The following is a 14,452-nucleotide window of genomic DNA, read 5'->3' as shown; positions in this document are numbered from 1 at the left end:
AAATGACAAAAAACATAACATTTCTAATGTATTGGCTGTTGACATGGTGGGACTAAGTCCTTCAGAATAAGTAATGTTTGAAGCTGTTTGTTCTGAGCCGCTGTATGAAGTTTATGCTCCTGATTGTTGTGAGATGCCACTGACTTTGAAGTGAGCGCAACTCAATTCAACGTTGAATTGTGACGTCAACGATGTCTCTTCCCCTCTTCACCCTTAAACAGTAGAAAATATGAGTCTCCCTCAAAAATTACAGCCATCCCTTCCTTTCCAAGGACTTCATAGCAACTCTGTCAGTTAAAAAGCATTAGAACTGCGACAGAATCATTGTTTGATTATTTTTATTGCGTACACCATGGACACAGAGGAAACTCCACATCTGGTCAAATACCTTTGCAGTGGGAGGAGTTACCTCTCAGTAGAGGTGCAGAAAAAAATTTAAAGAATCGCACTTCCCAGTTCTGAATCGATTCAAAAATCCATTTTAAAATCTGCTTAAAAATCTTTGCCGCTCGTTTTTACGAGTATAATGCGTATCACATTATGCATATCATATCATATATGTTATGCATAGCATAACATATATGACGAGATATATTTTTTTATTTAAGAAAAAGCCAGGTAGCTAAGCTAACCTAACGCAGGTAATTTAAGTTACAGAATTATATGCAGAAAGCTAGTTTTGTAGTTTTGTTTAAAAATTATCTGATGGTATTTGATGCACCTTATAGAATCAGTATATTTGTTTACACTGTCTTTTCCTGTTAAAACACATAATTGAAGCAGAATCTCTAGAGCATTTGAACAGGTAAATTGATTTCCAAGTTAAAAATAGTTTCTGAATTGACTCGTGACCCTAACAATTGGAACCGAATCGCTAGACTCTGAAAGATTCACATCTCTACGTCTCAGTGTCTGACCCTGTTTTGGCAGCAGGGTTCAGTGAGAGTTCTGTGGAAAACAGTTCTGTTTCTCATAGCCAAAGCTAACCTCAGCTTGTTTTCAGTGAGTTTTCTGTTCTTACGGTGGAACCCTATAAAGCAACCCCTAACAGGCGGCGAGGAAGCTCTGCTGCACATGTGAAGTCTAAAGAGAGATTTGTTGAACCTTAACGTAGCAGCAGAGCTATGAAGAGGAATTTTACATTGCTCAGAATAAAGGAAGCAAGTAAAATAAGAGTAGTAAGCAGAATCTGTGATAGATAGAATAAGACGTGTCGAGGAGATTAAAAAAGGAAGGGGAGGATGTGGGGAGGGGAGGAGGCAGCAACTGGCAGCATGTAATAACTGATCCAGCAATAAAGCTGGAATGGAAGAGTGTGCATCGGTGTTTGGGGACCTGACGGAGGCTGAGGGGGAGCAGTGCAGCAATCAGCTGCAGCAGGCGTGGAACAAAGCACCAAAGGCCTTTTTATGGCTGAGAGGAGAACATCATTCATTTCTGTACCGCTTGGCGTTCCTATATCATGGTTCTGTGCATTTAACATAGGATGTGTTATTACTGCTGCTAAGTTGGTAAAGGATCAGGATGACTGCTGCTTACTGTTGATGGTGAGAGGAGTAGAGGTTAATGAGTGGAGTGACGGGGTTTGGGCTGGTTCTGCTCTGCAGAAGCTGCTGGCCAGCCTGCTGATAGACCTGGGCTGCATCAGCTCAGCTCTGCTGCTCTACCAGCAGCTGCAGCTGTGGGAGGACGCCGTGGTCTGCTACGAGAAGCTGGGCCAGCACGGAAAGGTACGCTCACACACACACACACACACACGCACGCACACACACACACACACACACGCGCGCAGTCATATTTTCATGACTTGTGGGGACTTTATATTGACTTCCATTCATTTTCAACAGCCTAACTCTAACTATAATCCTAAACCTAATCATCACAGACCTAACCCCTTGCCCAAAAACAGCATTTCCCCTTAGGGAACCAAGAAAATGTCCCCACAAGGAGCAATGGTACCCACATCCCCACATTGTAGACAGAAATAGGTTCTCATAAGGATATAAAAACCTGGTACACACACAAACACACACTCAAAAAGTATCTTAATCTCTCTACCTGAACAACTTCATTTACTTTCAAAATGACTTTAGGAGTGTTTAAAAATCTGCCCTGCAGGGGAGTCATATTATAATAGAATATGCTTTATCATCCCACAATGGGGAAGTGGATATTCACACAGACAGTGAAAATAAAGTAAGAATAAGACTGTACATTAGGGACACTTTTACAACCTAAAAATAAAATCGTTTTTTGCAGTTACTTTTGGTGCAGGATGGACTGGTAGACCTAGTAAGAGAGATGACATCACAGGTGTCGTCTCTGTCATGTAAAAGCTTTAAAGCAACATCGCAGTACACCGGCAATTAAAGCTAGGCTACAGCTGGGCTTTCTACATGGAGACGGACTCTAAACAGAAATCGGCTTAAAGACAACAAGTCAATATTTTTGCAGTGACCATCATCCTAAAGCCCTGACCTCGAAGCCATAAAAAATTTGTGAGCAGAGCTGAAAAGGTGTGTGTTAGAGAGAGAGAGAACCTGACACCAGTCCTGTATGGAGGAATGTTTTATCAAACCATTGTGAGATGTTTGTGGGAATGTATATAAACTTTGGAAAAATCTGTAAAAACAAAAAAACATCTGTTATTCTGAAACAGGAAAGACTTGGTCTAATTTATTGTTAGATGGTGAGCGTCTTTTTAAAGACCGTATGTAAATATGTGGTGTCGGCTATATTTCTGTAATCATTTTTAGCTACACCTCGTGCATAATTTTCTGTTTCGGGACATTGAATAAAAATAAAAAAAAAATCTTGTTCCTGCTTGAAGCCAGATGAACTGCTGTAACATGGGTCAGATCCCAGGCAGCTCAGTCTTTGTGCTGAGAGAGATTAGTGCAGCCTGTCCAATCAGATCACACCCAGCTGGACATCTGCCCTCTGGGGGAGCTGTCGCTGCGTCGTCGCTGGTGGAGCCCAGGGAGCGTTTAATACCCAACACTTTGTCCCGACAGGACCGCTCCTCTCCGTGACCCTGCTGCTTTCAGCAACGCACCGGGCCAGGAAGTCAGACAACTTAATGTGCCGTCTGATCTGGAAGATGCAGGGCTACCCTTTTCCTTCCAGTTTCTAATAATGTGCTGGATATTTCTTAACATTTTGCGTTTACTTCCTGCTTCTCCTTAGATATTTATCCGACCAACAAACCCTCCACGACAGCTGAATGTGTCTTTCTACAGGGTTGTATAAGAAATGAGAAGCTACTTGTATAAATAACTTACTGCCAGTGATTTTCCAATCGGAGGCTTGTTACTGTATGGTTAGTTAAATCCAGGTGGTGATTGTTTTGGCTATACCGTGATTTTTTTTTTTGTTATTATTTGCCATATGAAGACCTATTCTGTTCATCTGTGTGTCCTTTTATATTGCATATTCTGTGTTATGGTCCTTATCTGGAAACCCCCATCAGGTCTTCCAGCTCGGTGCAGGTGTTGTTGTTTGGGATCTGCCCCTGGAATCTGCCCATGGCCCATATTTCTCTGGATGTTTTTAGAAATTCAAAATGACGTCCTTACTCAGAAGTTCTTCCAGTATTATTTAATCACATCACCATTTTGTTTTTGTTTTTTTTTTTGTTTTTTTTAATCCACATTGATTTTTTATTGGATAAAAAAAAAAAAAAACTTCAACAAACAGGTGATAACTTTTCCCACAGATCTTCTGTTTGAAGTGCCAGCTGTTCAGGTCAGACTCATCTCAAGCTGTTGCAGCTGTTTTTCTTTGTTTTTAAAACAGAGCTCAGAGTACTCATCACTCTGACCGGAAGATATGAGACCAACCTGAACTCTGCTCTGATGCCTGGCCTCTATAAAGATTCAGGCTTTTAATTCCACATCTACCTAAACGAAAAACACGACCATGAGGCTGTTGTCAGCTTGTGGTGGAAGTGCTCTGTCTGTCGGACGCAGGCTCAGAGTGCAGATATGCAGACGTGACGTAAGTGCTGATTCTGATCCCTGGCCTCGCTTCGACTCCTCAAGTCCGGAGCTCTTGGTGCCATTTGGGCTTTCTGCCAGCTCTCTTTATTTAATTACACCATCCCTTGTCTCTCCAATTAGATTACCCTGCTTGCCTCTGGCTCATAATGAAAGTCTCCTTCCCCCCCCCCTTTGCCCTGGCTGTGGTGGTCCCAGCCAATAGTCTGTTATGCTCCGACTGCGCGCCAAAGCAACAAGGTAATCCATTTGTCTGGAGTGGTTTGGTCTTCGTCCAATGTTGCTTCTCCTGTTTCCACTGCTGTCCTCTTCTTTCGCTCAGACACATGGTAGCGTGCAGTAATGTTCCTGGACAATAGAAATGTTGAGCGAGGCTCAGCGGTGTGTATCTTCCTCCAGCTCTCTGTGTATTGGATCGAGGTTTGGATCTACTCCAGGGAACAGAATGACCTTTGTGAATGGACTGCAGTCATGTCATGTTTCTGTCTGCGGGACTCCTCCTTCTTCACCTCCTCTCTTCCTGATTTCTTTGCGGTATTAACAGATATTTGTGCGGCACGGCCATTGATCATTGTGGAAAAACCTCTGATAAGTCTTCTGCAGAGCACCCGCACTGTGCTGCGTGTCTTTTTAGTTTCAGCTCCAGGCAGAGCAGCTTGGTGCTAAAGCCCTCTGGTTGATGATCAGCCTCAGATAAAGCTGCCCTTTCTCCCATGTTTCCAACACTTTAATTCAGACTTTAAGACAACTTAAAATTGAAAGTTTCAGATTACAGCAGATGAGCTTTGAGGACAACTTGACCGACTGGGCATTCTAATCAGAGGTGGTCTTTGTAAACATGGCTGTTGAAAAGATTTTTACAAGCGAGTCAACTTCATAAAACAAATTAGTGATAGTCCAGAAACCAGCAATAAAAGCAACAAGCTGAAAGAAGGAACGTATTGGTTAGTGTGTTTTACCCAGAAAGCACTTGGAGAAAATATCGGCAAAACCATGAATGAAACAATGACTGGGCAAGCCTACTATATCATTTACTGGGGGACCACCTCTTTATTATTCTACATACACCTTACTCAACAGGAGAGGGCCCACTTTCTCCAGATGTAACCAGATGTTGAAACAAATTGAAACTCTTCCTCCCTCCCAGACACGCCCCCACACCCCCAGCTCCGCCACTGAATACCAGTACAATGAAGGGGAAGAAACCATTAAGAAGACTTCCCAGTACTTCCCAATAACGAGTTGGATTTTTTTTTTCTGAAAATATTTACCTCAAAGGTCTAAGAACATTAGATGTCTGAAATCTTGGAGCAAGGGATTCTAAACCAGCTTACCATACAAAGACTTGGTCATTAAACTCATAACGTTTTTCCATAGCGCAGTCCCTCCAGATCTTAGCAATTCCATGATGGTGGAAATTCACACAAATCAACAGATCCCACATTTTTTCTGTGTGTTAATGCATAATTGTGAGTTCATTGCAAATTTCCCACAAAAATGAGTCAAAAATATTGAAGTGACTGCTAACTCCCCTCTGCAGGTGGCAATATTTCTTAGTACTTTGACACAGCTCCCTCAGTCTTACTTGATGTCAAATTTTTAATCTACGAGTGACAAAATCGAGCTACTTAAGTTCTTAGAACTGTTTTATTCGCATCTTTTCCTTTATACGTAAATTTGAGAAAGGGTTTAGGTACGGAAAAAAAACATTGCAAAATTCCTAGGAAATATTCCTAAAGTAGCTTCACGAAATTATTGATTTTGGTTGCAAAAAACAGAGGAGCTGATTCAGGAAACATCTATTTTATAATTAGTTTTGCTCTTTCACTGTATCTATGCTGGATGTTTTTCAGATAAAAGCTCTTTTTTTATGTGCTGGTTCTTTAGCCTTGCAAACCAGCCACTGTTCTCCTGTTTGCCATATTCTATTTCTCGTCTCACCATTTGCTCAGGCTGAGGAGATTGTGCGCAGAGAGCTGGAGAAGAAGGAGACTCCAAGTCTGTACTGTTTGCTTGGAGACATTCTGAACGAGCATCAGTACTACGATCGGGCGTGGGAGCTGTCGGGACGGAGGAGCGCCAGAGCCATGCGCTCCAAGGCTCTGCTGCACCTCCGGGTCAAGGACTTCCAGCAGTGTGTGGACTGCTTTGAGCAGTCGCTGAAAATCAACACCATGCAGGTAATCTGAGAGATTTCTCACTTTGTTCCATATGCAGTTGAGGCCTATCACAATAAACGATACATCAATTAATCGCATGATAAATTAAAACGAGTTCAATAATCGTCATTTGCAAAATTTATCGTTTTTCTCTTTCTACCATAAACTGGGTGATAAGAGTCTTTAATCTGGTGTTTTGGCTTTATTGGCCCTTTTTTTTTTTTTTTTTTTTTTTTGAAGGTCAATTTTGTTTACACAGGTTTTGTTTACATGGATCTAATTCATTTTATTTGTTTTTTCTTCTTGTTTATTTTGGATATTTAAAATGTCTTTCACTTCCACTGTTAAATGTTCATTAAAATTAAAGCTTATTCATCTTGCATTATTATGCCATAACCATTATGATGCTTGAAAATTGTGTCAAAGCAACAATATTATTGTTTATCGCAATAACTTCTGGGACAATTTATCGTCCAGGAAAATTTGCTATCGCGACAGGCCTAACTGACATATCATTTTCCAAAACGATCAATAGTATAATCGTAAACCTTTTTCATTTAATCATTTCCTTGCTTGCAGCTAAACTTTTTTGTTGTTGTCATTAAGTCATGTTAGTCATGCAGCTAAATTACTTATTTTGTGACTTTTCTGATATTTAAAAGTCCTTAAAGTTAATTATTGCTTCAACATTTACATGATGTAACAATTTTCAATTTGACCATTTTGTCACATCGTTGTTGAACTATTTTGGGACAAGAAACGACATTCTGTCTACCAACAGCAGAGCAGAGTGGTAGAGTAGTGATGACCTGGTCACCTTGCTGTTGAGTCAACCACGATGCCCTTTGTATGCCAAAATATTATAGCATTATAAAGCGAGGTCTTTTGTCTCCATGACAACGAGATCTGGGTCATCAACAGGACGGTAGCCGCCAACAGCAGCAGATCTGCGACGAGATGAGAAAAGAATCTTTGTTCTGCTCATATTCAGACAACAGCAGGACTCCACACCAGCAGAGAAGTGGTTTCTCTGCAACTACATAAAAGCTCAACAGCGGCTGATGCTGACTGATCATCTACTTGGGTACTTTCTTACCCATTGATTTTGTATTTGGCTTAATTTCCTTAAAGCCACGTTTCAAGAAAAACTTATTTCATCAGACGATGATGACTGAAAGACGTTGCTTTCATGCTTTGAAAACCAGTTTGTTTCTGTCTTCTTGAATCAAGGCTCTGAGTGATCAGACAGAGGTGACTGTGCGTTAGGAGTCTGTTACTCTTGATGCTCAGACTGGCTTTGATTTCCCCGTTCTCCCTCCTCTTGCAGCTCGGCGTGTGGTTTTCCCTCGGCTGTGCCTACTTCGCTCTGGAGGGCTATGAGGGAGCAGCCAGAGCCTTCCAGAGGTGTGTGGGACTGGAGCCAGATGTAAGTGTATAAACATCGCACACTGATCATGACCTGTTGGTTTCCTGGCTCCAGGCCTGGTCCGTCCCAGGGTTATCTTCCTGTGTGTGATTGAGCTTCTAAGTCCTTCACCCCAGCCTGATGCTCTAATCAGCTGTTACAGTGGAGCTGACATCTGGGTTCAAGGTTCAAGGTGTCTTTAATATCACCAGGGTGTAATTAGTGTTACAGTCAGCAGAACAAGCATTTAGCAACTACAAATACACTAAATAAAAAAATAAAGTCATGGTATACATGTAAAACCGTAACTACTAACAGACACACAACGTTCAACAAGAAGTATTGCGTAAAATCTGCTTTTTTAAGTTTTACATCATGTTACAATGTTATTCCCTCATCAAAAATGCCTGGAAATTGCCCATATCTGTTTTTATCAAAATTTAATCACTTTGGTCTGTACAGCTGCTAAATCTGAGCCAGAGAATAGAGAGGGAGGGGCCAACTTCACAAGTACAATCCACACTGTACTTCTGTGTCGTGGGATATTGAAATGATGCTCCCAGGACACGATTATTTCCCAGTGTTGCGCGCTCTTCAGATGTCACCACTCTGTTTGAATGTCCAGATAACAGTGACGTATATCTACAGTACGTTGTAGTTTAAGAGGTGAACGGATGAAAGCGTACGTTTTCACCTGTGCTGCTTCCTGGTTTAATTCCCTCCACTTCATTTTTCCAACGTCCTTTGAGAATCTCAAAGGCCCCAGTTTCAGAATTCGTATTCTGGATAGGAAATGGTTCTGCCTTGCCCTCAAACCGTCTTTAATGTTTCTTTTCTCTTCTCCTCCACTGCCCTCCCTGCTCACTCACCCCTCTTTCAGAATGCAGAGGCATGGAACAACCTTTCCACAGCCTACATCCGCCTCCAGATGAAGTGAGTATGAGTCTGGGAGCTGCTGAATATGTCTGTCCAGGCAAGACATGTTTGAACTTGTTAGTATTCATAGGAGCATCAGTGATATTCAGGTGGCAGGCAAGAGAATAGGATAGAATGATCCTTTGTTCCCCAGGAGGAATGTATGCATTGCTTCTGCAGCACAGAGCGATGTGGAAGAAAATCCCATAAAAACCATACATTGTATAAAACAGCTACGCACGAAGAAAGGTTCACTCAAGTAGAAGAATAGGAGATGGAAATAAAAACGATGTAGAATACGGCGGCAGGCTTGATTACTTGTTAGCAAAAGGTATCAACTCAAAGGTCACATTCAGGTAAAGCTGCACAATATTAGGAAAATATGACTTTGTGATATTATTGTTGAAAATTACATTAAACAGCATCAAACTCTGTTTCAATTCGATTACAGTTTAAGAAATTAACAGGTTGAATGAACCAAATGAATTCAGATTATCTCCACAACAGCCCCAGTGGAGCATTATGGGAAGGTTTATATGGTCAAGAAGCCAAATATTCAAACCTTGTATCGGTGTGAAACTCCTCACCACTGGACACCAGAGCAGTGGACTCCTGTTCAGATCAGACTCTGTGGAAATCCAGTAAACGGGTTTAACTGTTCAGAACCAATTAAACTTCAAATAAAGCAAAAATATTCTATACATATATATATGTATAGAATATACATATATATATATATATACATATATATATACATATATATATATATATATATATATATGTTTGAGACTTTTTTTGGAATGCAAGCGAAGCTGCAGCTGTCCCTTCTGCAAATGACCGGCTGAGGTAGAGTTCATCTGGCAGCTTTTCTCTAAACTTCTGACATCATTGTGTTGAAATTCCAACTCGGCAGCATCAGACACTCTCTGACCTCACCTCAGATGTTTGCTTTGACCAGCTGTTGTTCGACATCTTGTGTGGAATGATGAGGAGACTTTTTTTTTGTGGTCACGTTAGGTAACAATACATCACAGCAAATCTTTCAAAATACACCATCTTAAAAGGCTTTCTGTGGAAAAAAAAAAAAAAGCTTTGGGTAATTTTGAGATCAATCTCAGATGTTTTTGAAAAGTTTTGACATTGGAAACTTCCAAGTTTTTCTCTAGAAAATGTACTACACCTATATTTTTTTGTTTCTGCCTAAAATGGCACTAATGGGTTCTGAAACAGAACAGAACCTTAAAGATCCTCTCTGGATTCTCTTCAACCTCTATAAACCTTTTAAATTGTGTATTTTGAAAGATTTGTGGTGATTTACGGTTATCTAAGATTTTTTGGTGGAAGTTTACCACTCCTTTTTTTTCTTATTTATAAAGTTCCCATTACACCATTCGTTCGAAAACAAAGAAAATCCTGATTACATGATTTGGATGAAAGAGGCAGTTGAGATAGATTATTTTCTTGAACTACTTCTCCTAACCTGTTGAGTTGAATCCGGGGCTCTTCTGCTTCCTTTCATTGGCTGACAGAACCAAAGCCTTTCGAACCCTGCAAGAGGCCCTGAAATGCAACTACGAGCACTGGCAGATCTGGGAGAACTTCATTGTGGTCAGCATTGACATCGGCGATTTTGCTGAAGCCATCAAGGCTTACCACCGTCTCATGGATCTAAGGGAAAACTACAAAGATGTCCAGGTAAAGAGCTTCATCCCCCAGCAAGAATTATTTCTCATTAGTTTTTAAAAGTTGTACATTTAATTTCTGAACTAAGCAAGTTAGATTTGGTTTCCCCTCCATATTGTCTGTGTGACACAGCCATCAGACTAAACCTGGGTCTGAACAAAAAGCTGTTTGTTCTGTCCCAAAATGAATCTTGTGCACTGTGGTTACATGATGCAAAGTCATTAACAGCAGCTGAAGGAGAAGCCTCTCTTACTTCCATAACAGTGGTTGCATTCTAAGTGGAAACTTTGTGTCGTCCTAATAAATAAAACGGAGCATTCACCAAAACCCTGAACCGTCAGCTTTGTAAACTCACATCTGCTCTCCAGAAACGGTTGAATCCAAGACATACGTCACCAAACTCTTCAGAAACGGCTGTTTTTGGAGAGTGATTTTACTTTACAGCACTTTTACTTTACAGCTCTACTTCATAAGGGAGCAGTATGAGCAGCAACATAATGTAGGTCTTGGTAGGAAACGCTTTAGATGAATCTGCTGCTGCTGTGTTTGACACTACAGAAGCAGCGGTTTTCTGTAGCGAGCCAGGATGTTAGTTTGACCTTTGACCTCCTAAACACCTAAAACCTGTCGATTTCTGCGTGTTACGTTTACATCAAGCATCGGGAAAGGACTTTAAATGTGTATATGAATAGTTTTGCGTGTTTTCCAGCTGTTTTATCTGTCCAGAGACAGATGTTTCTGGAGAATTTGCAGTTCTGAGCATTCAATACATAAGACATTGTTTAGCTTAGCTAGATACATTGACTCAGAGAGAAAGATATAGTCTCAGTCACAATACAAAATAATGCCTTCAATAAATCCATTTCCTTCCCTGTAGTGTGTTGTTCACATTGTAAAGCTTCATTGCTGCTTAATTGGGAGGATGGCCAGTGAAATGAGATGAAATTCTTTCAGTATTATCCCACCTAACTTCATTATTAGTGGCAGAACATCTGTTCTCTGCACCTCATTTATTTGCTGAATTATTGGGCTTAAATATGTAAATTTGTGAAAGCATTTCCAACTTTCTTAATAGGACTTTAAGGTGACTGAGACACTGATTGTTACCGGCTCACTGGCAGAATGTCAGTCTTACATACACTATGTTGCCAAAAGTATTTGCTCATCCATCCAAATTATCGGAATCAGGTGTTCCAAATCCAGTTGTGAAATTTCCTCGCTCCTAAATATTCCACAGTCGACTGTCAGCTGTATTATAAGAAAATGGAAGTGTTTGGGAACGGCAGCAACTCATCCAGGAAATTTCAGGCCATGTAAACTAACAGAGCGGGGTCAGCGGATGCTGAAGCGCATAGTGTGAAGAGGTCGCCAACTTTCTGCAGAGTCGGTCACTACAGACCTCCAAACTTCATGTGGCCTTGAGATTAACTCAAGAACAGTGAGATTAACTCAGGAACAGTGTACAGAGAGCTTCATGGAATGGATTTCCACTGCCGAGCAGCTGCATCCAAGAGTGAGGCATGATTAATATCACTTCACAGTCATATCTGTTAACAAGCAATGCTAATCCATCTCGTTCACTTTTGCCCCTCTTCTTTAAATCTCTGTCCGCTTGTATAGTCAGGAGACTCGGCAGAAAGACATTGGACTCATCTTTCCGCCGAGTCCAACGGCTCAAACTTTTTTCCCATTTGTAGATTCTACAGATCCTGGTCAGGGCGGTTGTGGAGAATCTGACCGACAGCCAGGGGGCGCAGGCAGGAACCTTGACCCCGAAACTGAAGGAACTTCTTGGCCGTGTCAGTGCGCGCCACAGCAGCGACGCTGAAATATGGCAGCAGTACGCCATGCTGTACGGTGGCGGCCGCAGCTCAAACCTAGACGACAACGACAAGGTTGGTTTCATGCTGGAGCTTTGTTCCACATATTTCATTGCTGGATTTTTTTTTCTCAGCGTTGCTTTGTTCTTTGTGTTAAATAATTGGGTCAGTAGTTGGTTTTTGTTTTTTTATCATTACATTGTAAAAACTTTGTAGTCCATCTTAAAATTAAAGGACTATGAGTGAGAATGTACCAATCCATTTTTTTCAGTTCTGCACAACATGAGATTGGTATCGCCCACCATTAGAGAGATAGAAAGCTGTAATACTCCACTTGTGAAAGTAAATCTTTTGGGCATCAACCTTGATACTCGGACAACAATTCTGAGCGTCAGGCAGCCAGAGAGAACTTGTTAAAAAAAGAGAAAGTGTGGTGAGGTCAGCGGGCCCTTCATGCCCTTTGTGTTTGCCTCCAGGCTCTGCAGTTCCTGTCCAAAGCTCATCGCTGTGAGGTTCAAGCTAGCGGCTGGGAGAAGGACCCTGTTCTTTTCAAGGAGGTGATCAGAAGAGCAATCACCATGGGAGAAGGTGAGAACACACTCAGCTGTGTGTGTATGTCACCACTGTTCACACTTTCCACTCCTCAAAAGGCCAGAATGCAGATGAAAGGATCAGGGAGAAAATGGCAACATGACTAAGGCTCGCAACGTTTCATCTGAATGAAGCATCTCTGAAACAATTTCTTGTGCAATGATGAGACAACAACGGAGATCTTGGGCCATAATGTGAAGCTCCATGTTTGGAGAAAAAGCAGCAACAACAGCTGGTAAACAGCCTGGACACCAGCATCTCGTTTTTCCAACAGTTGACTTTTTTGAGGGCTTGTTGCTAAAAGCTCAGCTTGAGGCTGGCTTCTTCTCATTATCACAACACTCAAATATAATTTTTAGTCTATAGTCTGACTCCTTTGATGAGTAATTTTTGTTTTTGTTACAATATATTTCTGTTTTGGTTCCTATTTTAACAGGTAGGTGGTTACTTTAGCTGCTTCTTCTCTGTAAGATGGCCTGCTGTATCCATGCTGTCATACTGCATTCATAAGTCTGCTTATGTCTCATCAATGTTTTTTTTTAGGTTTGGCAAAGAATTTCAGATTGGATCCTCCTATTTTTAGCCCAACAGCAGAACACAAAACCTAATCTGTTTAAGATTTAAAGTCTTAAAGATCTGCCTTTCATTGTAGCATTCAATACACCAGCAGTCACTAGTAACCTGCAGGCTGAAACTGAAGGGCTCTGAGGGGATAATATGAGCCATACGTTCTTATGGAATAATGTGTGTGTGAATGTTTTTTCATTTCTACTTTGGATTTTACAGGAAGTCCCCCTAAAAAAAACCTGCAGAATTTCAAAGCAGCTAAAGACCTGAGTGACTTTTCAGAACATTTGGAACAAAAGTTACAATACTCCAAAATAGCAACAAATACATATTCTGGTCCCCACTTCTACTGGTAACTCCTGGATACCATCCAGGCAAAGCTGTCTACCAGTTAAGACTGTGCCCACTGTATTCAAGCACCGATTTCCAATTCAGATGCAACAGGCTTCATTAGTAACATTTGTGGCCTCCCCCTGCCTCTCTGCCTCTGTCTCTCAGTGAGCATCAGCTGCAGTGAGAAGAAGACGAGTCCAGCAGAATCTCTCCAGATGCTGTCGTCCAGCCGCCTCAGCCTCCGGAGTCTGGCCACCAAAGCCAAGGTACCTTCCTGAGGTCACCGAACACACACACACACACACACACACACACACACACACACACACCTCACTTCTGGTTGAGAGTTCGTGCAGTCAGCAGACATTTAATACAGTTTGGAGTGAACGCTGAACTCAGTAACTGTGGATGGAATGACAGGAGCATGCAGCTGATTGTCTGTAATGCAACAAGGAGACTAGTACATGTTTGATGCTTTCTGCATTGTGGTTTTGCAGCAAATCCACACAGATGTTGCGACGGGTGAAGTCCATGTCGATCTACGGGACGGCGTTGCTGCTCTGGAACGGCTGATCTCAGATCTGCAGGATCTGAGTGGGAGGCTGCGGAACCAGACCCAGTGATGCAAACTGCATCTTTATCATGACGTTTTTATACCTTCATGTCCACAATATAATGTAAATGGTTGTTTTAAGGTATCAAGAAGTAAACTTGATAATTAAATGCTTCATGTGTTCATTCTTCATTCTGCAAATAATGAAATCGAAACCAGTTATTGACAAACGAAAGGTCAACTTAGATACCAGGCTTCTGTTCATTTACTGAATGTCAGAATATTAAATACTTGCTACAAAATCTCCCCAACCTTCCCTAGTTGAGCTCCGTAGTTTTTCTGTCTGTAGAACCTGTAGGTGCTAAACTATGTTTTTTTTTTATTATTATTATTATTTACCAGATGGTCTGGTAAATTAAAAAAACAACCCC

General features: G+C 41.3%; 1 protein-coding gene across 1 annotated transcript in view; it reads left to right on the top strand.

Moving 5' to 3' along the window:
* ttc27 (tetratricopeptide repeat domain 27) overlaps positions 1–14,196 on the top strand; it is a 50,619-nt gene extending 36,423 nt beyond the window's left edge. Inside the window, exons 7-15 of the mRNA XM_008429011.2 lie at positions 1,608–1,730; positions 5,948–6,175; positions 7,482–7,580; positions 8,440–8,492; positions 10,004–10,169; positions 11,855–12,052; positions 12,454–12,565; positions 13,634–13,734; positions 13,966–14,196. Coding sequence (XP_008427233.1) covers positions 1,608–1,730; positions 5,948–6,175; positions 7,482–7,580; positions 8,440–8,492; positions 10,004–10,169; positions 11,855–12,052; positions 12,454–12,565; positions 13,634–13,734; positions 13,966–14,091 — 1,206 coding nt within the window. The 3' untranslated portion in view covers positions 14,092–14,196. The remainder of the gene's footprint in view (positions 1–1,607; positions 1,731–5,947; positions 6,176–7,481; positions 7,581–8,439; positions 8,493–10,003; positions 10,170–11,854; positions 12,053–12,453; positions 12,566–13,633; positions 13,735–13,965) is intronic.
* Positions 14,197–14,452: the final 256 nt, after the last annotated feature.

Source organism: Poecilia reticulata, linkage group LG15, assembly GCF_000633615.1.
Source record: "Poecilia reticulata strain Guanapo linkage group LG15, Guppy_female_1.0+MT, whole genome shotgun sequence".
NCBI classification, from domain to species: domain Eukaryota; kingdom Metazoa; phylum Chordata; class Actinopteri; order Cyprinodontiformes; family Poeciliidae; genus Poecilia; species Poecilia reticulata.
The sequence above is the reverse complement of the archived record's forward strand: the minus strand, read 5'-3'. Positions and strand labels throughout refer to the sequence as shown.